Consider the following 25,664-nt stretch of genomic DNA (forward strand, 5'->3'; position numbering starts at 1 on the left):
ATGCATTTCTAACCTTTTTAGTAAATCAACATATTATCTATGGATCATGCTAGCAGGCCACCCAGCATTTACCACTCAGCGTACCGCTCATTATAAATTTTTTACTTTTATTTTTAATTATTTTTTACCTATTTTTTTAGCATTTTTAACCATTAAAAAAATATACAATTTTACTAATAATCATTTCCTTAATTATTAAATAAAAGAGATGGTGGGCTTGGCAGTAATTTCAATTGTCGCAGTTTTTTTACTTTCCACAAAAGAGATGGTCACCAACACCATAACGTTACAACAAAGAGTTTCATCTCTAAGAGGGATTGAAACCTGTTTTAGAATCTTTCACGACCACTTAATCCGACACAAATTCAAGAAGAAATTGCAACGTTGTTTGAAGTAGCATCAATGACTTCAAAAATGATAATCGTGGCACAATATTCGTCAATATATATATATATATATTCTTTTGAATTTATATATTGTAACAAATAACTCTAGTTAGAAAAGATTCTAATGGTCTCGTTTGAATACCTAGAATATTTTTAAATACTTGTAAATGGTAGTGAAATAATTGATAAATAATAATGAAATAATTTATAAATTCTCTATTGTATAATTGTTATGTCGGGTTTAATTATGAATTTAGTATATATTGAAACAGTTTGGACTTTTGGAGGAGAAGGAAAATGCTAAATGTACCTAAAAAAAAAACTTCTCCACATATTAGTTATTGATATATTGAAAATTATGAAATTTAAAATTTAAAATTTGAATTTTAAAAAAAAATTAACGAAATAAATTTTGTTAGTAAAACTATAAGTATTCGTAGCACTACTCTTAAAGATGAGGGCCTACGTGCAGTTAGTTGGTGACCTTTCTTCAATTATCTTTTCTGCATATTTGAATTTGTTTGATTAGATAAAAACGTCATACTTCGATTATTGGGGTACCCTCGTTAAAATTTATTTTTTATAATTTGTACCGAAAGTAATTACTTGGCCCAAGTAATTATTGGGCCTACATGCAGTTAGTTAAAAATTCACCACGGAATCCAATAAGGGATACAAGGCCTAAGCTCTCAAGTTAAGGAATCACGAAAAATCAGAGTTTATGCACCAAGAGAAGGTTTTACCAAGAGAATATAAAACCTCTCCTGTGTTATTGAAAGCTAATCCATATTGAGGAATAATAATACATTAGAAATATTTTTAATTATAAAAATATCTTATAAAAGTAAATTTAGATATGATTTGATATGGTATATTGGATTTTAAAGTTATTATTATTGTAAAGTAGACCTAATGTCTCATATAGAATCATGTCAATTTATGAAATAATTTTTTTTTTTTTGTTTTATAAAATCTCTTTGTAGGTATAGCAGTTCTCACATATATCGGGAATAATACAAAATATTCTTCCTAATTTACTAGTACAATATTGAAGATACAATCATATAATTTGGGTTTTGTGTTTTATTTCACGTGTCTCTCATCCAACGATCAAATTCCTTTGTCTACTTGAAAAAATGTTAAAAGTAGTACTCTCTTTCTCTCTCAAATAGGACGGACTAGTTGTATTAAGAGCGAGCAAGAGGCAGCAAGGACAATACAAACTGAGGGAAGTGGGAGACCACTCATGTCAGCTAATTTGGGGAAGAGAATTGAATTTCCCTCGTGAACAAAACATAATAGTTGTTTTAAGAAAAGAAAATATGAAACACCCCAGATCACCATCATATCAACATATACAACTGCACACAAGCAATTACACATTTAATAGAACTTACCCAAGACGAATTGGCTAACGCCTTTAACCCTGAACCCACGGTCACGAAGGCACAGCGCCATTTTCAACATTCTTGATCATCTCTTAAATATCATTGCCAGCTTCCTTGGCTGTGTCATAGGATGCATGCAATCCAAAAAGGAAATAGTAAACCAAGATTATCAGAGTCCATATCCCGAACCTCTCGAACGATTTTTTTTCAACCGACCCAAGAAAGAAAATGTTGATGGCGATGGACAACGACGGTAGCCATGGAACCAACGGCACCCCCCAAATCTTTGGTTCCCTTGCTTGTGGAACAAAAAGCCAAAGTCCCACGGTTCCAACGAGCCAAATTGGGCCAGTTATTACGTACCCGATCCAAGCATCAGTTGTTGTAGCCCAATAGGTAGCGGTGGCAATCGAAGACCCAAGTATAAGCAGCAGAAACACAATGAGCTTGTTACGATTCGCCGGCGTTGTCACCCCACTGGCATAGTACCGGCGCACGATCAGGGCAAGAGCCACGAGCATGAAGATGAATAGCGTGGAGATAGAGAGTAGATCGGCGAGAATACTAAGCTTCGTGAAGAAGGCGATGATTGCAGTGGCTGCAAGCATGACGACTGTGGCATTGACGGGAGTGCCAGTCCTCTCATTGACATGGGCGAGCCATGGGGGAATCATGTGGGTACGAGCAATGTGAGTGAGATATCGAGCCTGACCCATTGCTGCAATAAGCAGAACCGTCGTCATGCCCTTTAGCGCACCGGCTGCCACTATGTACTCAGCCCATCCCCAACCGACGGCTTCGAAGGTGAGTACCGAAAATGGAGCAACTGCATTGATGTGTCTGTATGGTTGCATAAGGCAGAGTGTCACGGCCAGCAAACAATATGCCAAAGTAGTAATGGCCATTGAGCCAACAAGCCCAATAGGGATGTCCCGACCAGGGTCCTTTGTTTCCTCGGCCATGGTCGAGACTGCATCAAACCCAACATAAGCAAAGAAAAGCACTGCTGAGGACTTAAAGATGCCACGAGCGCCATTTGGAGCAAAGTTGGAGTAATTCTTGGTATCAGCTTTGGTAAGGCCAGCAACGATGATGAAGACAATGAAAATAATATGAATGATGGAGGCGATGTAATTGAAACGTGAGGAGCCCTTGGTGCTGAGGACTGCCAGGAAACAGACGATAGCGATGACGACGACGGCTATGGGGTCGAGATATCTGAAGCCGGGATCGAGACCGTGGGCTACGATGCGGAAATCGTTTGGCTCTTGGTTGCAGAGTGTGGCGAAGTAGGATGTCCATAAGCGGGCAGCGACCGCTCCGGTGACCACATATTCAAGTAAGATGTTTCCGGCGGCAATGAAGGCCATGAAATCGCCGAGCTCTACCCTTAAGTACGCAAATGATCCACCTGAAACGAAAAGAAATATGAGATTTCTTAGGAGCTTGAGATATCAATTTGAGCAATTAAGAGTAGTGACGCGCGCTACTTATGATTTATGGACGGTGCTAGTGGCCAGCCCAGCAGTACCGCTAGCACAAATATGGAGAATGTTTTTTTTTTTTTTTTTTTTTTTCTGAATATCTTTTTAACATCTTTAATTATTAAAAAATATATATATACTTTTATTAATAATCATTTCTTTAACTATTAAGTTAAAAAAAAATAAGTTAAAAAAGTTAAAATGCGTGAACGGTAAGATTGAATAGTTATAAGTTTAAAGGATTATTATTTATTATTATTTTATACGTCTTCCTCTCTCCTTCTCAATATTAAATTATTAAAAAATTATTTATTAAATTTAAATAGTCAACTGATAAATTTTTATTACATAAATAATAATTATGTAAATAATAGTTAAAATAATTATGAAGAGCATGTTTCTTTGATTCAAATCATAAGTGCTTGTTTATTTCTAAATAAAAAATTGTATATTTGATAAATTTATAAAAGAGTAACGTTAGATACGCTCTTGTCACACTTTAAACAACTCTCACGTTTCAGAAATTGTCTTCTTTTTTTTTTTTTTTCTTCCTTTCTTTTTTTCAAAAAAATAGATTCATCAAGAAATTAGAGCCGCTTAATTACCTAAAAATTCGTGCAAGTTGACTAATTTTTTCAAATAAAATAAGAGAGATTCTATTCACGAAATAAAATTACGAATTATCTGAAGATTTTAAAGAATGATCGAAAATTATGCATGGGGGTACGTACCAGCGACGGGGATCTCCACTGCGAACTCGGTATAGCAGAAAACAGACAGCATAGCAGAGACGCCGGAGAAGACGAACGACAAGACGACTGCCGGGCCCGTGTCTTCCTTGGCCTCGTACCCCGTAAGCATGAAGACACCGGCGCCGATGATGCCACCGATGCCGAACCACATGAGGTCCCACCACGTGAGTGTCTTCTTCATCTCATGCTGGCTCCGAGCCTTCATCTCCACAAGCTCTGTCTGGTCCATGGATCGGGCCAGGACCCGGTCCCTTAGCCGCAGCGGAGTCTCCATGAGCGCCCTCCCATAGTTTCCCCAGCTCTGAAACGATTTCTTGTGGAGAAAATCGTCTTTTGTGCACGGACACCCCCTCTTCCTGAGCCCTTCGTCGACCATTCTGTCTTCACCACCAAAAATAGAAAGTTTGAGATCCAGAAGGAAAACAAAGAGCGGAAATGAGGCTTTCGTGAAGCAGAGCGGAGATTTGAAGCCTCACAAATCCAACTCTTGTTAGAGGCTACTCGAAGACCAGAGAGTTTGGAAACTCGTGGTAGATCTAATCCAGTTGAAAATATGATCAGCTCACGCATTCTTACCAGGGAAAGCGATTGATCAGCTCACGCATTCTCACCAGGGAAAGCGATTGATCATATTAGTTACTGTAGCATGAAATGTTTGAAAATTATATGTAACTAATACTTAGTTGAAGGGGATATTTGGTACCCATTTGAGCCCAGAAGCCCAACAACTTAGTGCAAGCGGGTCTTATGGATATATATTTATATATATATATATAGTTACTGTATAGAAGTTAGTGCTATACACCATGATAATGTGGAAGTTTTGGGTAAAAATCACATGTCATTCTGCTAATGTCGTGTTTTTATCTTGCCAGGCACGAGTGTTTCAATTTAATTAATTCTTCCTTCTTTAATTTCAAAGAACTAGCACTGCTCTTATCCTGTTCAACATCTCAACAGACTTCAGTCTGTTTTCCTCCCTAACAGAATTGATAATCTTCGCTTTGGTTGATTCTTGAAATAGTCGGGGTTCATTTTCATTCTTGAAATACTCTGTCTTTGACAGATATGTTGGATATACCCCACGTTATATCATAACAAATCAGGCACAAGAGTGGCTTGTACAATATTGTTCTATGCATTTTTGTCTGTTAATTAAACCATAGCAACTTATCAAAAAAGACTAAACCATAACTTTCTGAGAAGGAGTTTATGTTGCCAAAATGGGAGAGGAGAAAGAAAAGTGGGGAGGGGAGGGGAGGGGGGGTAGAGGTAAGGTCCACTCGTTTTACTCTTAGCATCCTAAATCATAATTTGAAGTGATTTTTTCGTCCACAAATATTTTGGGATGATGCTAATCTCACTTGGAGATGAAGTTTATGATTTCATATAAATATTCATACACTAAAGGGCTGTTGAATTGTCTATTTTTCATTATCAAAGCCAAAGTCCCATCTATTTTGATTTGACTGCAGTGAGAAATATATAGTTGATTCTCTTAAATCTCTTGTGATATGTTTGTTTATAGGCGGGGCTACCTATGGTACAGCAGTATCTTTTTCAGTTTGATCACTTGGTGAGAGCATTTGCCAAAGCTGGGGGAGCATTTTTCCCAAGAGATGATAAATCCTAGCATGTATGCAAGTCAGTGGTTCATTACAGTTTTCTCATACTCTTTTCCATTCCACTTGGCTCTTCGAGTTTGGTATGTCTCTCTTATTTATTTCTTTCTCTATGAGGTATGTACTAGTTGCTAGGTGAATAAGTCTTCCTTGTTGTATGATTATCAACAAAGTTTTTCTTGTTGTATGCCGCCTGCTGATAATTATTGGCTTTGCTTTCAAATTCTTCAGATCTGGAGTGCAGAAGGCTGGGAGTCCAACTAAGTGAGAAAACTTTTACTTGCAATTGTTTTGTGAAAGGTTGTATCTATATCAGACAGTTTTGTGAAAGGCTGTATCTATATCAGAGAGTTTTGAACCTGCCATGTATAGGATCAATGATGACTTGGAATTTTACTTTTAGATTTCAACGTAGTTTTAGGATACATAAACTACGATTATTAAAAAAAGGGTTATGTGTCCACTTACAATTTGTATCTGTTGAACAGGAATATTCGGTTGAGATTTATGAGTGGTCTGGTAGAAGTTGGGAACCGTTTGAAGCTGATGATGTTCAGGTGGAGTTTTACATGATGAGTCCCTATGTTCTGAAGACTTTATCAACTCACAAGAAGGTACTCAAATAATTAGTCGTGAGTTGCTTGTGATTTCGGTGGCCGAGTTTGTTTTCAATCTTTTTTTGGGCCTGAATGAGCACTCTATTTGTAATTTTGTAATCTTGCAGGGTCATTATTTTACAGCATTCAAGGACGTTCCTGATGTTTATGGGGTTTTTCAGTTCAAGCTTGAGTACCAAAGACTTGGATACACGAGCTTGTCCCTGTCAAAGCAGGTATATAACGTACTTTTTGTTTTTTTTTTTTTTTATTTGAAAGGATATATAACGTACTTAAGTTATTTAGAGGTAATTATAAATTTAATTAATAATATCAATAGGCATAGTACAAAAACATGGGTTGTATTTAGGAGCTTAATATTCTTACAAGTTGGACTCTGTAAAAAAGAGGAACAGTAGTATTATTATACTGAATTGTATGTAAGAAGTAAGGGAGAGTTTGGTCCGGTTTGGTTCAGTCTCGGCAGGTTTTGTGGACCGAACCAAATCTATTCAGTTTAAAGTTTTCCCACCCTGAACCGGACCGAACTCCCTAAGGACTGGGACAGTCCGGTCCGGTCCGGTCTGTCCATTCGGTCCACCCTAGACTCTTTTAAAAAAAAAATCTAATGTCATTTTATTTAATACTTATATAATTATATTGTGATATATTTAATATATATATACATATAGTATACTATTATATATGTATTAATATATATATTAGTAATACGCTAATACTATTAGTCTATTAGTATATAGTAAATTAGTAATAGTTATTAACTTATTTATTATAACTAATAACACACTAATACTAATACTATAACTAATAACTATATGTAATAATAGTAATATTATATCTTTTCAAACCCCACACATTTATTAATACTCTATGACACTATGTAATACTACATTAAATAATAGTAATACTCTTATTACTAATACTCTATGTAGTTATAGTGATTTAATATTAACATATTACATATTAAGTTAACTATATTGATACTATTATAAATTTATACATATATGATATATTATAATTTATACTATAACTCTTATAATATGTTAATATATTAATATATACTAGTACTATATATTATAGTTATACACTAAAGAATATAATAATACATTCATACTAAATATATATAGTTATACTTATAGTGATTTAGTTATTAACTTATTATGATTAGTATAACTATATAAATTATCATAGTATTACATTATTAATATAGCTATATATTAGTAATATTAGTTATGGTGAATCAGTAATTTAGTATAACTATATAAGTATTAATTATAGTGATTAGTATAACTTATAACATAGTGATAATTATAATTGATAATATAGTAATAGTCTATTAGTATATAGTAATATAGTAATAAATTATAATACTATTAGTCTATTAGTATATAGTAATAGTTATTAACTTATTTACTATAACTATTAAATAATTTAATGTATATACATATAGTATACTATGATATATATATTAATATATATTAGTATAAATATAATATTATTAGTCTAATAGTATTAGTACAACTGTATAAGTATATTGTATAGTTATATATTAGTATTAATTATAGTGATTTGTATAACTATATAATAGTATTAAATATTAATAGTAGATTATTAGTATAGCTATATATTAGTATTACTTATAGTAATTTAGTATAACTATATTAGTATAACTCTATAAGGATAACAATATTACAATAGCCTATATCAAACTATTGGACTATTAGTAATTTAGTATTAATTTTTTTTATACCATATTAGACCATTAGTATTAGTATAATATATAAATATATAAATAATTATATATTTTTTATTATTTTACATTCGGTTCGGTCCGGAGTGGAAAACTCCTAGACTGAGACCAAACTGAACTCATTCAATCCATTGAAATTTGGACCAGACAGGTTGGTTTTGCCGGTCCTGACTGGCTGAATCTCACCCCTAGTAAGAAGACTCTTTTTTCACTTTTACAATTTTTTTTTCTAAATTCTTTTAACATTTGTCACGAGATGCATTCGCTGCAAATACTCTTTATTTTTTATTTTTTTTTAAGCCGGAAGAAGTTTTTTCCACCAAGTTCATGGGAAAAACAAAATTCCACCAAGCTTCTTCATTAGAATATATTGCATTTCTCACCAATCTTCCGATTTTGTTGCTCATTTCCCACAAAATCTATAGCCCTTCTCCATAGGTGATGTGGTGGGGAAACATGGTTATTTTCTATGAGTTGCTACTTTAATGGAAAAAAAGTCTTAAAGTCACCAATTTTAAGTCACAAGTCTCCCACAAAACAGTTTGGTGAAAAAAGCCTTTTCCCACTAATCATTTACCTTTTCCAACCACATGCCCTCCCGGCATAAAGTAGTCTCCCATGGAACAATATATTGAAATCACTTCTCTAACTTAGGAATTGGAGTTCCATTGCGCACCTCGTGCTGCCCTCTTATTTCATTACAGATATTCATATAGTTGGTGGTGTGAAACACGTCCTTAATAGTGACACCGTTTGTGGGATCTTCACATACTTCAATGTGATTTCACATGCCAATTACCACGCGATTATAGGCAACCAGAGATCAAGATATGAACACAACAGAGATGGAAGCTAGGTTAGCAGATGTAAAAGAAAAAATGAAAAGGGCAACGGCCCTAGCGAAGCAGTTATGAAAAGAGAACGAAGAGTTGAAGTAGCAACACACTGCTACATCATCGATCAACAACGACCAGACAAAAGGAGATGCACAAAGTACAGGTAAGGTCAATGCCGAGGAACTAGAGAAGAAGAGGTTGCATGACGAACTGAAGAGCCACTTGGACAAATACGAGGAGATGGCAAGAAAAATTGGTGGATCTTCCTTCGTAAAGCAGTTGTTGAACCGGACAGATCTCCCCTACAGTGGAGAGGTGATGCTAGTACCACTCTCGCCCAAGTTCAAAGTTCCTCAGATCGACATGTATGACGGTTCAAGGGATCCTGTGGATCACTTAGAAAATTTTAAAGCACACATGACTCTCCACAACTTCCTAGGAGAGGTCGTTTGCCGTGTCTTCCCACTAACTTTGAAAGGGATAGCACATGGTTGGTTTGGAACTCTACGACCAAGGTCCATCAACAGCTTCGTTGATTTGGCCAAACAGTCCTTAACATAATTCATGGCAAGCAAAAGACACCACCAACCTGCAGCCAACCTTTTCACCATCAAGCATAGGGAAGAAGAAAGCTTGAAAGCCTCTGCTTAACTCGATTCAACAAGGAGAAACTGACCACCGATGATCAAGATGAGAAGATCATGCTCGCTGTCTTACTATGAGGTATATGGCCTCAGAGCACATTCATGACTAAGCTGGCCAAAAAAAACCCCTCAACTTTGAGGGAGTTTGTGACGCCCCCAAATTCCGTTTGGGATCGGACGGACATTTGAAGCGTCGAGACATGCAACACAAGGTTACCTGCCCCCGTTCATGACATATAAGATGCAATAATCCTAACATGCATCTAACATTATGCAATATTCGCAGCGGATAATTTTTTTCTTTAGCAATACTATGCACCAAACTGAAAATATCCCAATACTTAAAACATACTTCATACATAAAGATCCATTGAATAACTAAGATCACAACACTATTCCAAAATAGTTATGATCCAAAAGTACTGGAGATGCAACTCCATCGTACAAGTAGTAATTTAACTACTATATTAACATTAACGACGCACCGTCGTTCAGTCGACTGTGTCTAGTTGGTCAGCTCCTGGTCCTCCTTCAGGTCCTGTAACAAGATCTACCATTCGGGAGGAATGGTAGTTGGGACTACCACAGTGAGATTTGATTACAAATCTCAGCAAGTTAACAAAAAACTTCCACACAGACTAATGATGCATGGATGACAGTAAAAGCATAAATGCATAATCAAATTCATAAGTAATTAAAGAATAACTTAGCGTACAACATAGCATAATTGACATAACTTAAATTGAAACATGAACTGAACTTGACTTAGCATAAACTTGCTCTGAAACTTGAATTAACATGAAAAATACATACTCCACAGTTGTTGTGGCCCCATGTATTCTACGTGTAAATACATACTCCACAGTTGTTGTGGCCCCATGTATTCTACACAAACTTGACTTAACATTAAAAATACATACTCCACAGTTGTTGTGGCCCCATGTATTCTACACAAACTTGACTTAACATGAAAAATACATACTCCACAGTTGTTGTGGCCCCATGTATTTTACGCATCACAATTGTAGTTAAATACATACTCCACAGTTGTTGTGGCCCCATGTATTCTACACAAACTTGACTTAACATTAACAATACATACTCCACAGTTGTTGTGGCCCCATGTATTCTACACAAACTTGACTTAACATTAAAAATACATACTCCACAGTTGTTGTGGCCCCATGTATTCTACACAAACTTGACTTAACATGAAAAATACATACTCCACAGTTGTTGTGGCCCCATGTATTTTACGCATCACAATTGTAGTTAAATACATACTCCACAGTTGTTGTGGCCCCATGTATTCTACACAAACTTGACTTAACATTAAAAATACATACTCCACAGTTGTTGTGGCCCCATGTATTCTACACATCATAATGTACTCAAGATGAAATGTGACTGGAATACGAAAGGACTGAAGTCCTGACGTAACATAACGTGACTTGAACATAACTTAGAATACATGACCAACTTGAGATATAAACATTTCGTAACATGGCATAACATATAATAGACAACATATTTAACATGACATACTTGCAACAGTGAATATTACATGACTTGACTTACATGTAATGGATGACATACTTAGCATGACGTACTTGTAATGTACAGTAATATATAACAGAATATATTATGTAACAGATAAAAATTGATGACAGAATAAATTCTGTATAATAGACAATTACATGATAACTTGACATGGCATGACACATATGATAACGTACATACATACACTGTAGTTCTTTTACTTAGCACACATACACAGTAGACTGCTAGTAAGTTAAAAGCTAACTTACCTCGATCTCCGCGTTTCTTATAAAACTTCAAGTGCGATCACGAGGAACTGTAATTAGTGATTCTAAAAGTTAGAACTAAATCACTAATAATTTGAAATATGGAAAATACTAACTTAAAGAGTAAAATTTTCATTTTACTCTCTACATGTGAGAAAATGACCGTTTTACCCATAACTTAAGGATTTTGCATACTAACTCCAAAAGTTTCCAAAATTTACATTCCTCATGTAAATTTTGTCCTAAACTTAAATATCAACTCAGAAAAATTTAAAACAAAACACAACTATGAAGAACACATTATGGCCGAAACATCCATAGGCCATTTCCCTTGATTTTTGTTGCAATTCCTTCCAATTTCAAAACTCATGCTTAAACCAAAATTTTGCAACAAACATCTTCCAATCCTAAGTTCAAAATCATACTTAAAACATCCATTTAGAAAAAGCTAATAATTAACACCAAACTTTTTTGTAAAAAGATCCAAGCACTTGAATCACAAGTTTTGACCTTAAATCAAAACATCTCCAAGAATTTCAAAAATCAAATCTTACTTCTAACATATTCATAATATCATCCTAACATCAACCATGCTTTAAATCATCGAACTAAAGTCACCAAAATCACAAAATAACATTTGGAGTTTTTGGTTTTACACTTAGTCTAAAAACAGAAACTTTTTCCTCAACTAGTTTTGATAAATCTCTTGATCTATGACTTATAATCATATGATCTTCAAACCAAACCATCACATGGTTTAAAAAGATGTCCTAAAACATATATAAGCTTCTAATTGAAGATCACATGGTTAGAAATTAACCAAACCATAAATTTAGCCAAGAATATCCACACTTTGGCTTATTTGAATATCTCTTTGCATAAAATTTCATATCTTTGAAACTAACATCAAATATCTTCAAAATAATAATATAACATGTATATAAGATACTTAGGATCCTCCAATAAATTATTAAAATCATTAGAATAGGTTTAGACCACCAAAGAGTTAAACTTTCTCAAAACAGAAACTGTTTTTCCTCTTCCAGTTTCTAAGTTTCTAAATCTAAGAAAATCTTTCATCAAAACCTTTAATCATGCAAAAATCCTCAACCAATAGTCATATATACATGTTAACAATACTCCATAAAAATTTCGGACCAATATCTATCCATTAGCTTGGTCAAAAACTCCAAACTATAACATACTCTCCAGATTCACGCCCAGAATGACCTTTCTATGGTTAAAAATACTTTTGACCGACCAAATGACCATGGAATGATACAAAAAATACATCTACGGAAACTAGACTCAAAGAGGAACAACTTATATGAAGGAGACTTTATGATAAAACACTTACAAAAGCTTCAAAATGGGTGTGCAAAAGAACTCCTAAAAGCTGTCCGAGAGAGAGTGTTTGGTATTCTTTCAATAGAAAGCATAAATGAAAATAATTTCGTGGGGAGGGATGGCTGAAGATATTTGTGGATAAGATATGGAAGAGATGAGGCTGGAGTGAGAGTTAAGTGTAGGACTCTCTTACCCGAAGTGAGAGTTAAGTGTAGGACTCTCTTACCGGAGTGAGAGTGGAGTGTAGGACTCTCTTACCTAATAATATCTACAAAAATCAACTCAAGATATTTTTACCCAATAATATCCAAGAAAATTACCTCAAGATATTTCTTTTTATCCAATAATATCTACAGTTTTAAACAGACGTTTTGACCGAAAATATGAAAAAATGTTATTGCGCCATAAGACTTTAAATAACCCTCCGAGTCTAATGGCACAAACTATAATACATTTTGACACTTCTAACTATATCCAATAATCAAAAACACACTTCTGATACCATAGTAAATAATAACACTAACTATGTAGTTAGACAAAAACCTATATGATTAATGGATTCGTGAAAACTTATGGGGTTTTCACTAGATTCTTAAAGTTAATAGAAATTTCACAATTGAATTTCTAGCGGGCTGTTACAGAGTTTATGGACAAGGCCGAGGACTACGTGAATGCAAAAGACACATTGCAGGCTCTGTTGGAGCTAAGGAAGCAGGAAGTAAAATCTGAATTCAAAAATTCAAGTGAAGATAGGAAAGTTGGGTCCAGTCATCATGGTAGGGGGCTTGAAAAACACTCCTCCCAGTGAGACCAAGGGCCTCTGCCTTGTCCACAATAATTTGAATGTACAAGAGAAGTTAGGGACCGCAAGAAAAGATACACGCCCACCTACAAAGGGCTAGCATTATTGTAAATGCCAATAATCTAATATTCACTAGACAGAAGACTGTTCGACCTTAAAGAAAAGAGTAGCCAAATTGGTGGGAAGCTGGGAGCTCGAACGAATGTTAGTAGACCATGTGAAGCCAAGGAGGGAAAAAGGTCATGGCCATGAGTCCAAACAGAGCACAAGTCCAAAGAGGCAATGGCAGGATAGGGAACGCAGGCAAGACACTCTCCGTCAACCACGGGACCAAGACCAAGCCCCATTGGAGAAAATCTGAACCATAGCTAGAGGATTTTCCGGTGGGGGAGTAACTGTGACGCCCCCAAATTCCGTTTGGGATCGGACGGACATTTGAAGCGTCGAGACATGCAACACAAGGTTACCTGCCCCCGTTCATGACATATAAGATGCAATAATCCTAACATGCATCTAACATTATACAATATTCGCAGCGGATAATTTTTTTCTTTAGCAATACTATGCACCAAACTGAAAATATCCCAATACTTAAAACATACTTCATACATAAAGATCCATTGAATAACTAAGATCACAGCACTATTCCAAAATAGTTATGATCCAAAAGTACTGGAGATGCAACTCCATCGTACAAGTAGTAATTTAACTACTATATTAACATTAACGACGCACCGTCGTTCAGTCGACTGTGTCTAGTTGGTCAGCTCCTGATCCTCCTTCAGGTCCTGTAACAAGATCTACCATTCGGGGGGAATGGTAGTTGGGACTACCACAGTGAGATTTGATTACAAATCTCAGCAAGTTAACAAAAAACTTCCTTACAGACTAATGATGCATGTATGACAGTAAAAGCATAAATGCATAATCAAATTCATAAGTAATTAAAGCATAACTTAGCGTACAACATAGCATAATTGACATAGCTTAAATTGAATCATGAACTGAACTTGACTTGACATGAACTTGATCTGAAACTTGACTTAGCATGAACTTGCTCTGAAACTTGAATTTAACATGAAAAATACATACTCCACAGTTGTTGTGGCCCCATGTATTCTACGTGTAAATACATATTCCACAGTTGTTGTGGCCCCATGTATTCTACACAAACTTGACTTAACATTAAAAATACATACTCCACAGTTGTTGTGGCCCCATGTATTCTATGTGTAAATACATACTCCACAGTTGTTGTGGCCCCATGTATTCTATACATCACTATGCAGTTAAATACATACTCCACAGTTGTTGTGGCCCCATGTATTCTACATAAACTTGACTTAACATGAAAAATACATACTCCACAGTTGTTGTGGCCCCATGTATTTTACGCATCACAATTGTAGTTAAATACATAACCAACTTGAGATAGTAACATTTCGTAACATGGCATAACATATAACAGACAACATATTTAACATGACATATTTGTAATGTATAGTAATACATGACAGAATATATTGTGTAACAGATAAAAATTGATGACAGAATAAATTCTGTATAATAGACAATTACATGATAACTTGGCATGGTATGACATATATGATAACATACATACATACACTGTAATTCTTTTACTTAGCACACATACACAGTAGACTGCTAGTAAGTTAAAAGCTAACTTACCTCGATCTCCGCGTTTCTTATAAAACTTCAAGTGCGATCACGAGGAACTGTAATTAGTGATTCTAAAAGTTAGAACTAAATCACTAATAATTTGAAATATGGAAAATACTAACTTAAAGAGTAAAATTTTCATTTTACTCTCTACATGTGGGAAAATGACCGTTTTACCCATAACTTAAGGATTTTGCATACTAACTCCAAAAGTTTCCAAAATTTACATTCCTCATGTAAATTTTGTCCTAAACTTAAATATCAACTCAGAAAAATTTAAAACAAAACACAACTATGAAAAACACACTATGGTTGAAACATCCATAGGCCATTTCCCTTTATTTTTGTTACAATTCCTTCCAACTTCAAAACTCATGCTTAAACCAAAATTTTGCAACAAACATCTTCCAATCCTAAGTTCAAAACCATACTTAAAACATCCATTTAGAAAAAGCTAATAATCAACACCAAACTTTTTTGTAAAAAGATCCAAACACTTGAATCACAAGTTTTGACCTTAAATCAAAACATCTCCAAGAATTTCAAAAATCAAATCTTACTTCTAACATATTCATAATATCATCCTAACATCAACCATGCTTTAAATCATCAAACTAAAGTCACCAAAATCACAAAATAAAATTTGGAGTTTTTGGTTTTACACTTAGTCCAAAAACAGAAACTTTTTCCTCAACTAGTTTTGATAAATCTCTTGATCTATGACTTATAAATATATGATCTTCAAACCAAACCATTACATGGTTTAAAAAGATGTCCTAAAACATATACAAGCTTCTAATTCAAGATCACATGGTTAGAAATTAATCAAAACATAAATTTAGCCAAGAATATCCACACTTTGGCTTATCTGAATATCTCTTTGCATAAAATTTCATATCTTTGAAACTAACATCAAATATCTTCAAAATAATAATATAACATGTATATAAGATGTTTAGGATCCTCCAATAAAATTATCAAAGTCATTAGAATAGGTTTAGACCACCAAAGAGTTAAACTTTCTCAAAACAGAAACTGTTTTTCCTCTTCCAGTTTCTAAGTTTCTAAATCTAAGAACATCTTTCATCAAAACCTTTAATCATGCAAAAATCCTTAACCAATAGTCACATATACATGTTAACAATACTCCATAAAAATTTCGGACCAATATCTATCCATTAGCTTGGTCAAAAACTCCAAACTATAACATATTCTCCAGTTTATCTCCCAGAATGACCTTTCTATAGTTTACACAATATTTGACTGACCAAATGATCTTCAAATGGGGCAAATAAGATATCAATGTAAACTAGACTCAAAAAGGAACAACTTATATGAAGGAGACTTTATGATAAAACACTTACAACAGCTTCGAAATGGGCATGCAAAAGATCTCCTAAAATCTGTCCGAGATAGAGTGTTTGATAATCTTTTATTAGAAGGAGTAATTGAAGATAAGTTCATGGGTGCTGGCTGGACACATTTATGGACGAGATAAGGGAGGTGATAAGGCTGGAGTTGAGAGTTAAGTGTGATTTTCTCCTACCCAAAATATCTATAAAAGATTATCTCATAATATTCTATCCAATAATATCTACAAAAATCAACTTAAGATATTTTTATCTAATAATATCTATAAAAATCAACTCAAAATATTTTTACCCAATAATATTTACGAAAATTACCTCAAGATATTTCTTTTTATCCCATAATATCTACAGTTTTGAACAGACGTTTTGTCCGAAAATATGAAAAAATGTTATTGCGCCATAAGACTTTAAATAACCCTCCGAGTCTAATGGCACAAACCATAATACATTTTGACACTTCTAGCTATCTCCAATAATCAAAAATACACTTCTGATACCATAGTAAATAATAACACTAACTATGTAGTTAGACAAAAACCTATACGATTAATGGATTCGTGAAAACTTATGGATTTTTCACGAGATTCCTAAAGTTAATAGAAATTTCACAATTGAATTTCTAACGGGCTGTTACAGTAACGACATCTAGCAAAAAGGCTCGCGCTTGTCAAGCCAAATATCACAAAGAGTACTCCGCAGATAAGCCCTTCAAGCACCTAGGTTGGGTACCTCTTCCATTATTTCCTTTGGAGATGAAGATTGCGATGGTGTCTTATACCCCCACGATGACACCTTGGTAGTCACTTTGTTAGTTGCAAACTAAACTTTAGACAGATCTTGATTGACAATGCGAGCTCCGCCAACATCATGTTCTGGGATACCTTCACTAAGATGGGTATTAGCCCTGATAGGCTACGCCTATCACCCACCCCCTGAAGGGATTCTCTGGCAAAGCTGTCTAGCCTATGGGATCCATTGCACTACAGGTCACAATGGGGCAGGGAGACAACATGGTTACAACGATAACAAATTTCTTGGTTGTTATAGCCCCATCATCATACAACACCATATTGGGGTGCCCAACTCTAAATAGTTTGAAGGTAGTCACCTCTACTTACCACTTGAAAGTGAAGTTTTCAACAGAGGCAGGTGTTGGCGAGGTAAGGGGGAAGCAGATCTTGGCGAGAGAATGTTATGTACAGGAACTCAAGGTGGCGGCGCCATTAAATACTTATTTGTTATGGAGAACTCAAACACTGAGCCATCGCCTCCACTACTAGTAGCTACTGGCCAAGACATTGAAGCTAGGATGAGGGCACTTTAATGCAAGTAGAGGTAAATGAACCCTTGGAGCTAGTAACACTCCACTTAGACCGTTCAAACGCCACCACCTGTGTGGGAACAAGACTCTCACCCGAGTATAGAGAGGTGTTGAAACAATTATTGATTGAACACATGGATGTATTTGCTTAGAGCCATGAAGATATGCCATGCTTTAACAATGTCATCACGGAGCATAGGCTATGTATTGATCCAGCAATGAAAAAAGTGTGTCAAAAGAGAAGAACTTTTAGCATAGAAAAGTGCATAACCATAACAAAGGAGATTGATCATCTTCAAGCAGTGGGATTCATATGGGAAATCTACTACCCATAGTGGCTTTCCAACATAGTGTTAGTAAAAAAGTAAACAGGAAGTGGAGGATGTGTGTTGACTTACAGACCTGAATAAAGCCTGTCCTAAGGATAATTTCCCATTGCCGCGGATGGATGTTATTGTAGACGCCACAACAAAATATTGGGTGCTAAGTTTCATGGATGCTTATTCGGGATACAATCAAATTCACAAAAGCAAGTCAGATGAAGAGAAAACGACATTCATTACTAACAGATGTCTTTATTATTTTCGAGTAATGTCATTCAGGTTGAAAAACGCCAAGGCAACTTACAAAAGGCTGGTCAATCAGATATTCAAGCAGCAGATTAAGAAGACTAAGGAGGTGTATGTTGACGACTTGTTGGTGAAAAGTAAAGAACCCACCCAGCACCTAGCCGACCTACGAGAGTCTTTTGTAGTGCTTCACAAATACAAGAGGTTGCAAAGAAAGAGGGCATAGGAACGACATCTTCAGATGGTGGGCTTGGCAGTAATTTCAATTGTCGCATTTTTTGCACAAAAGAGATGGTCACCAAAACCACTAACATTACAACAAATTAAGAGTTTCATCTCTAAGAGGGATCGAAACCGTTTTAGAATCTTTCACAACCACTTAATCAGACACAACTTCAAGAAGAAACTGAAGTAGCATCAATGACCTCAAAAATGACAATCTGACTATTCCTCTTCAAGATGCATGGCAACGAACCAATATAAGACTGAGACCGAGACCAGCAGGGAAATAAACGGAAGTGTAAGTTGCTTGGAAACCGAATGGACTGAAAACTAATTAAACAGCCTACAAGCTGAACAATGTTTAAGGAAATAAATTAATACTAAGATGGTTATGCAATTGTTTTAATAACAACTTGGAAACCGAATAATTTTTATAACTTGGAAGCTGCGCAGTTATAAAGCAAAATTGAACTTAAAGAAAAATAAAAAGCGATAATTAATAGAAGGTGCAAGAGACAAGTAATGAGATGGTAATAAAGAGTGTAAGGTGCCCATACAAGATGGTAAATGTAAGAGACGGGAAGAAGTGCAAGGGACGAGTAATAATGCGGCGATGCAGTACGAAGTTAGTTAAATGTATTTGTAGAATAATTAGATAATAATATAATAATTAAAAATTAATATTAAAATAAGATAAATACTGAGGTGGCGCCATAAGTGGCACAATATTTTACCAAATATATATATATATATGCTTTAGAATTTATACATTGTAGTGAAGTGGTTTGTAAATAATAATAAAAAAGTATCATCACTTATGTTAACAAGCTATGTAAAGAGTTATTGGTGCATCTCTCTATTGTATAATCGTTAACACATGTCTCGCATCTTTAAATTTGCTTAGTATATATTGTAACAGTTTGGACCTTTGGAGAAAGAGGAGGGCCTACATGCAGTTGGTTAAGGTGACCTTTCTTCAATTATCTTTTCTGCATATTTGAATTTGTTTGATTAGATAAAAACGTCATACTTCGATTATCGTTAAAAATTTATTTTTTTATAATTTGTACCGAAAGTAATTACTTGGCCCAAGTAATTATTGGGCATACATGCAGTTAGTTAAAAATTCACCATAGAATCCAATAAGGGATACAAGGCATAAGCTCTCAAGTTAAGGAATCACGAAAAATCAGAGTTTATGCACTAAGATAATATAAAACCTCTCCTGTGTTATTGAAAGCTAATCCATATTGAGGAATAATAATACATTAGAAATGTTTTTAACTATAAAAATATCTTATAAAAATAAACTTATAAATTGACATGATTTAATATGGTATATTGAATTTTAAAATTAATTTTATTGTAAAGTAAATCTGATGTCTCATGTGAAATAATGTTAATTTATGGATTAACTTTTTTTTTTTTTTTTAACAAAATCTCTTTGTCAGAATAGCAATTCCCACGAATATCGGGAATAATACAAAATACTCTTCCTAATTTACTACTAAAATATTGAAGATACAATCATATAATTTGAGTTGTGTTCTATTACACGTGTCCCTCATCCAACGATCAAATTCCTTCATCTACTTGAAAAAATGTTAAAAGTAGTACTCTCTTTCTCTCTCTCAAATAGGAGAGACTAGTTGTATTAAGAGCGAGAAAGAGGCAGCAAGGACAATACAAACTGAGGGAAGTGGGAGACCACTCATGTCAGCTAATTTGGGGAAGAGAATTGAATTTCCCTCGTGAACAAAACATAATAGTTGTTTTAAGAAAAGAAAATATGAAACACCCCAGATCACCATCATATGAACATATAGAACTGCACACACGCAATTACACATTTAATAGAGCTTACCCAAGACGAATTGGCTTAACTTTAACCCTGAACCCACGGTCACGAAGGCACAGCGCCATCTTCAACATTCTTCATCTCTGAAATATCATTGCTAGCTTCCTTGGCTGTGTCATAGGATGCATGCAATCCAAAAAGGAAATAGTAAACCAAGATTATCAGAGTCCATATCCCGAACCTCGCAAACGATTGATAAAGAACCCACGGTCACGAAGGCACAGCGCCATCTTCAACATTCTTCATCTCTGAAATATCATTGCTAGCTTCCTTGGCTGTGTCATAGGATGCATGCAATCCAAAAAGGAAATAGTAAACCAAGATTATCAGAGTCCATATCCCGAACCTCGCAAACGATTTTTTATCAATCGACCCAAGAAGGAAAATGTTCATGGCGATGGACAACGACGGTAGCCATGGAACCAACGGCACCCCCCAAATCTTTGGTTCCCTTGCTTGTGGAACAAAAAGCCAAAGTCCCACGGTTCCAACGATCCAAATTGGGCCAGTTATTACGTACCCGATCCAAGCATCAGTTGTTGTACCCCAATAGGTAGCAGTGGCAATCGAAGACCCAAGTATAAGCAGCAGAAACACAATGAGCTTGTTACGATCTGCCGGCGTTGTCACCCCACTGGCATAGTACCGGCGCACGATCAGGGCAAGAGCCACGAGCATGAAGATGAATAGCGTGGAGATAGAGAGTAGATCGGCGAGAATACTAAGTTTCGTGAAGAAGGCGATGATTGCAGTGGCTACAAGCATGACGACTGTGGCATTGACGGGAGTGCCAGTCCTCTCATTGACATGGGCGAGCCATGGGGGCATCATGTGGGTACGTGCAATGTGAGTGAGATATCGAGCCTGACCCACTGCTCCAACAAGCAGAACCGTCGTCATGCCCTTTAGTGCACCGGCTGCAACTATATACTTAGCCCATCCCCAACCGACGGCTTCGAAGGCGACCGAAAATGGAGCATCTACATCGATCTGTCCGTGTGGCTGCATAAGGCAGAGTGTCACGGCCAGCAAACAATATGCCAAAGTAGTAATGGCCATTGAGCCAACTAGCCCAATAGGGATGTCCCGACCAGGGTCCTTTGTTTCCTCGGCCATGGTCGAGACTGCATCAAACCCAACATAAGCAAAGAACAGCACAGCTGAGGACTTAAAGATGCCACGAGCGCCATTTGGAGCAAAGTCAGAGTAATTCTTTGTATCAGCTTTGATAAGGCCAGCAACGATGATGAAGAGAATGACAATAACATGAATGATGGAGGCGATGTAATTGAAACGTGAGGAGCCCTTGGTGCTGAGGACAGCCAGGACACAGATGATAGCGATGACGACGACGGCTATGGGGTCGAGATATCTGTAGTCGGGACTGAGACCGTGGGCTACGATGCGGAAATCGTTTGGCTGGTGGTTGCAAAGTGTGGCGAAGTAGGACGTCCATGAGCGGGCAACGGCCGCTCCGCCGATCACATATTCGAGTAAGATGTTCCCGGCGGCAATGAAGGCCATGAAGTCGCCGAGCTCTACCCTTAGGTACGCAAATGATCCACCTGAAACGAAAAGAAATATGAGATTTCTTAGGAGCTTGAGATATCAATTTGAGCTGCCAAGAGTAGTAACGCTACTTATTATTTATTATCATTTTATTCGTCTTCCTCCCTCATTCTCGATATTAAATTATTAACAATTTATTTATTAAATTTAACTAGTCTACTGATAAATTGATATTACATTAAGAATAACTACGAAAATAATTGTTTCTTTGAGCCAAATCTTAAGTGCTTGTTTATTTTTGAGCTTGATAATTTAGAAAATACTTTTAACAGTTTACTTTAGAAAATACAATTTAAATAAAAAATTGTATATTTGATAAATTTATAAAAAAGAATAACATTAGATACTACCCTATTATCACACTTTAGAATATGGAAATTTTCATCACATTTTGATAATCTCTTATTTTAAAAAAAAAAAAAAAATTGATGAACTGTGTCCCTTCATTCATATAATAGGATAAGGGTGTGAATAGGATAAGGGTGTAATGATAACTTAGTATATATAATTTTTCTTTATTTATAAAAAGTGCTTTTAAGCACTTCATAAATTACTTTTAAAAATGTATTAAATTAAAACATTTCTTAACATATACTCGCAGAAAATTTTTAAAACCATCGTAACAACTTTAAGAGACTTTTAGCTTTTAGCCATATGCCTTAAAAACAAGAAGAAGTTTTTCAATTTCAGAAAGTTGTGCAATTAGAAACTATTCCAAATTCATCATTTGTTTCAATAATTTATAAGAAAAATGGAGTTTAATATTAAAAATTGATAACTTTTCTAGTTTAGAGTTCATATAAAAATCATATTTTAAAAAGAAAATTAAAAAAAAAAATTCTTTGATACTTCAGCAAAATCTTGTTTCAATTTTAATTTGCCCCTTATAAAACGATGAGCTGGGAAATATACAGCAAATTATTAAAAGTGTAATGAATATGCGGGAACGAATTATGTACGGACAATAAATGAAATATCTAACCAAGCTAAGTAGGGCTGGACTCAAACCAAAAGTCAACTCACAACGTGATTTCGTGAAACCTCAGCCGTATTAGATAATAACAAAAATAATACTTTTTAATCGGATCCGGTTATATGAGATTGAGCATTGAGGTTCCCAAGCAATCGTAACGCTGACAGTTTAATTCATCATTTTCTTAGCGTTAAAATGCTGAAGTGTGAAAAATTATATAAAAATAAATTTATAAAATTATATTATTTGATCTGATTTATCATATAAGTTATATTACATATAATTTTAAAATGTACAAAGACCATGTAACCATTTTAAAAGAAAATTGAGTCGATTATTAAAAAATTAATTTTTTTTATATAAATTTAATATTTTTTTAAATGACTATATGACTCTTACGTACTCATAATTATAATTATAATTTCTCTTATCAGATTATAAAATTATTTTTATTATAAAATAAATCAAACGAATTCGTAAATATGTTAATTTGTAAAGATCTTTTCGTGCAATCTTTTCTATTTGTAGCACTTTATCTTCTCCTAAAGATAAAAAAATAATATTCGAGAAAAAAAATTCTAATGCAAGTGAATAATGAATATCCCTCCTTGGACAAATGTATTATTTGACTTTTCCGAACACGCTACACTTAACATAGAAGACAAAACAGCATTTCTTTCAAACATCAGCTTTGGACCTTTTGGGTTACGTACTATTCACAAAGATACTCCACGACAAGCAACTCTCACGTTTTTTCTTCCTTTAAAAAGTTAAAAATAAAAATAAAAATAAAAATATCAAGAGAAATTTTCTAAACATTCGTGCAAAATTGACTAAATTTTCAAATAAAATTTTCACAAAATATCTCCTCTTATTTTATTTAATTATTATAAATTTTTTAAAATTTTTATATAAAATAAAATAAATAATTTAATTTTTTAAAATTTTAATATTAAAATAATATATTTTAATAATATTTTATTTAACTTATTTTATCTCATGTTTCAAAACAAACTAGGCGCGTTTCTGTTCACGAAAAAAAATTACGAATTATCCGAAGATTTTAAAGAATGATAGAAAATTAAGCATGGGGGTACGTACCAGCGACGGGGATCTCCACCGCGAACTCGGTGTAGCAGAAAACAGACAGCATAGCGGAGACGCCGGAGACGACGAACGACAAAACGACGGCCGGGCCCGCGTTTTCCCTTGCCTCTAACCCCGTAAGGACGAAGACACCGGCGCCGATGACGGCACCGATGCCGAACCACATGAGGTCCCACCACGTGAGCGTCTTCTTCATCTCGTGCTGGCTCCGAGCCTTCACCTCCACAAGCTCTGTCTGGTCCATGGACCGGGTCAGGACCCGGTCCCTCAACCTCAACGGAGTCTCCATGAGCGCCCTTCCATAGTTTCCCCAGCTCTGAAACGATTTCTCGGGGAGAAAATCGTCTTTTGTGCACGAACACCCTCTCTTCCTGAGCCCTTTGTCGGCCATTCTGTCTTCACCACCAAAAATAGAAAGTTTGAGATCCAGGAAGAAAACAAAGAGAGCGGAAATGAGGCTTTCGTGAAGCAGAGCGGAGATTTGAGAGTTTGGAAACTCGTGCAAGATTTAAACCAGTTGAAAATATGGCCAGCTCATGCAATCTAATCAGGGAAAGCGATTGATCATGCATGTTGGTTACTGTCAGATGAAAATGTTTGAAAATTATAAGTAACTAATACTTACTCAAATATATACGGAAATCAAATCGTAAAGAGAGCTGATCTGAGAGTTTCTCCGGTGACAGCCGGGACAGGAGAATGTCGTTTGAGGAGGCAGAGAGGATCGGAAATCTCTCTTTTTAAGGACTGGGAGAGCGAAACATGTAACTATGGGAAATGAAAAATAATAACGTCGGTCACGTTCTTTCCATTGACTCAAGGAAGTCCGAGTGACACGTGGCAAGCTCGGTTGGGTAACAGCCAATCGACCGTCCTTTAAGCAGAGATTTTTTATAAAAAATAATTCAACCTTAAATTGATCATTGGAAATTAAAAAATTAAATGTATGCACATTATACTATAAAAAAAAATATTTATTTATTTATGGTCAATTATTTTTTATTAAAATAATCTTTTTATCAAAATTATAGTTTTAGGATGCTTGAATTATCGGTTATTTGGGGATATTCAGATCTCACCAATAATGTGAAAACATTCCCATTTTTAATCGTTATAACATTTTTTTTTAAAATACAAATTATAATATTATTACTAACTGAAAAAAAGTGAAAAAATATATATATACTGAAACCCATGTTGGTTCTCTCTAGCTGTATCATTTTCCTTCATATAATCTGAACCAAGTAATATAGGATGGATATTGGATACCATTCTTTAAAAAAAGAACGGCAGTAAGGACCTACCCGGGGATCAGCATCAGCCAATCAGGAATCATGCGGTGTGCGTTCAGATTGGGTCAACACGAGGTTTCGTCAAAAGCACGAGAGTGACTTTGACTTTTTGTCAACGTTGGAGCACTGAGATGATGAGAGAGGGCCCTGCCCTTTAAAAAAGGTTGGAGGGTGGGTTTGATGAAATTAACATGGTGTAGAATGTAGATCGATGCTAACATCTCATACTGCCCACTACTGGCTACCACTTCACACGGTCTGGTCTTCATT

The 25,664-nt window shown here is 35.2% G+C and overlaps 2 protein-coding genes across 5 annotated transcripts; both read right to left on the reverse strand.

Moving 5' to 3' along the window:
• Positions 1–1,544: 1,544 nt before the first annotated feature.
• On the reverse strand, positions 1,545–4,616 carry LOC122276252 (cationic amino acid transporter 1-like). The gene is made up of 2 exons (XM_043085834.1): positions 3,990–4,616; positions 1,545–3,185 (listed from the first exon to the last, which is right to left on the reverse strand). Exons 1-2 carry the CDS (start codon positions 4,384–4,386, stop codon positions 1,867–1,869), a joined length of 1,716 nt encoding a protein of 571 aa, XP_042941768.1. The 5' UTR covers positions 4,387–4,616; the 3' UTR covers positions 1,545–1,866.
• On the reverse strand, positions 1,545–24,890 carry LOC122276250 (cationic amino acid transporter 1-like). 4 transcript variants are annotated; one of them, XM_043085831.1, is made up of 4 exons: positions 24,728–24,890; positions 24,097–24,498; positions 20,658–22,018; positions 1,545–1,818 (listed from the first exon to the last, which is right to left on the reverse strand). In XM_043085831.1, exons 2-3 carry the CDS (start codon positions 24,491–24,493, stop codon positions 20,664–20,666), a joined length of 1,752 nt encoding a protein of 583 aa, XP_042941765.1. In that variant the 5' UTR covers positions 24,494–24,498; positions 24,728–24,890; the 3' UTR covers positions 1,545–1,818; positions 20,658–20,663. The 4 variants fall into 4 exon arrangements, with proteins under 4 accessions (XP_042941765.1, XP_042941764.1, XP_042941767.1 ...); XM_043085830.1 differs by lacking the exon at positions 1,545–1,818 and adding an exon at positions 20,200–20,634 and having other exon boundaries at positions 20,800–22,018; XM_043085833.1 differs by lacking the exon at positions 1,545–1,818 and having other exon boundaries at positions 20,492–22,018; positions 24,097–24,494; positions 24,728–24,886.
• Between the last annotated feature and the right edge of the window lie 774 nt (positions 24,891–25,664).

Source organism: Carya illinoinensis, chromosome 9, assembly GCF_018687715.1.
Source record: "Carya illinoinensis cultivar Pawnee chromosome 9, C.illinoinensisPawnee_v1, whole genome shotgun sequence".
NCBI lineage: Eukaryota > Viridiplantae > Streptophyta > Magnoliopsida > Fagales > Juglandaceae > Carya > Carya illinoinensis.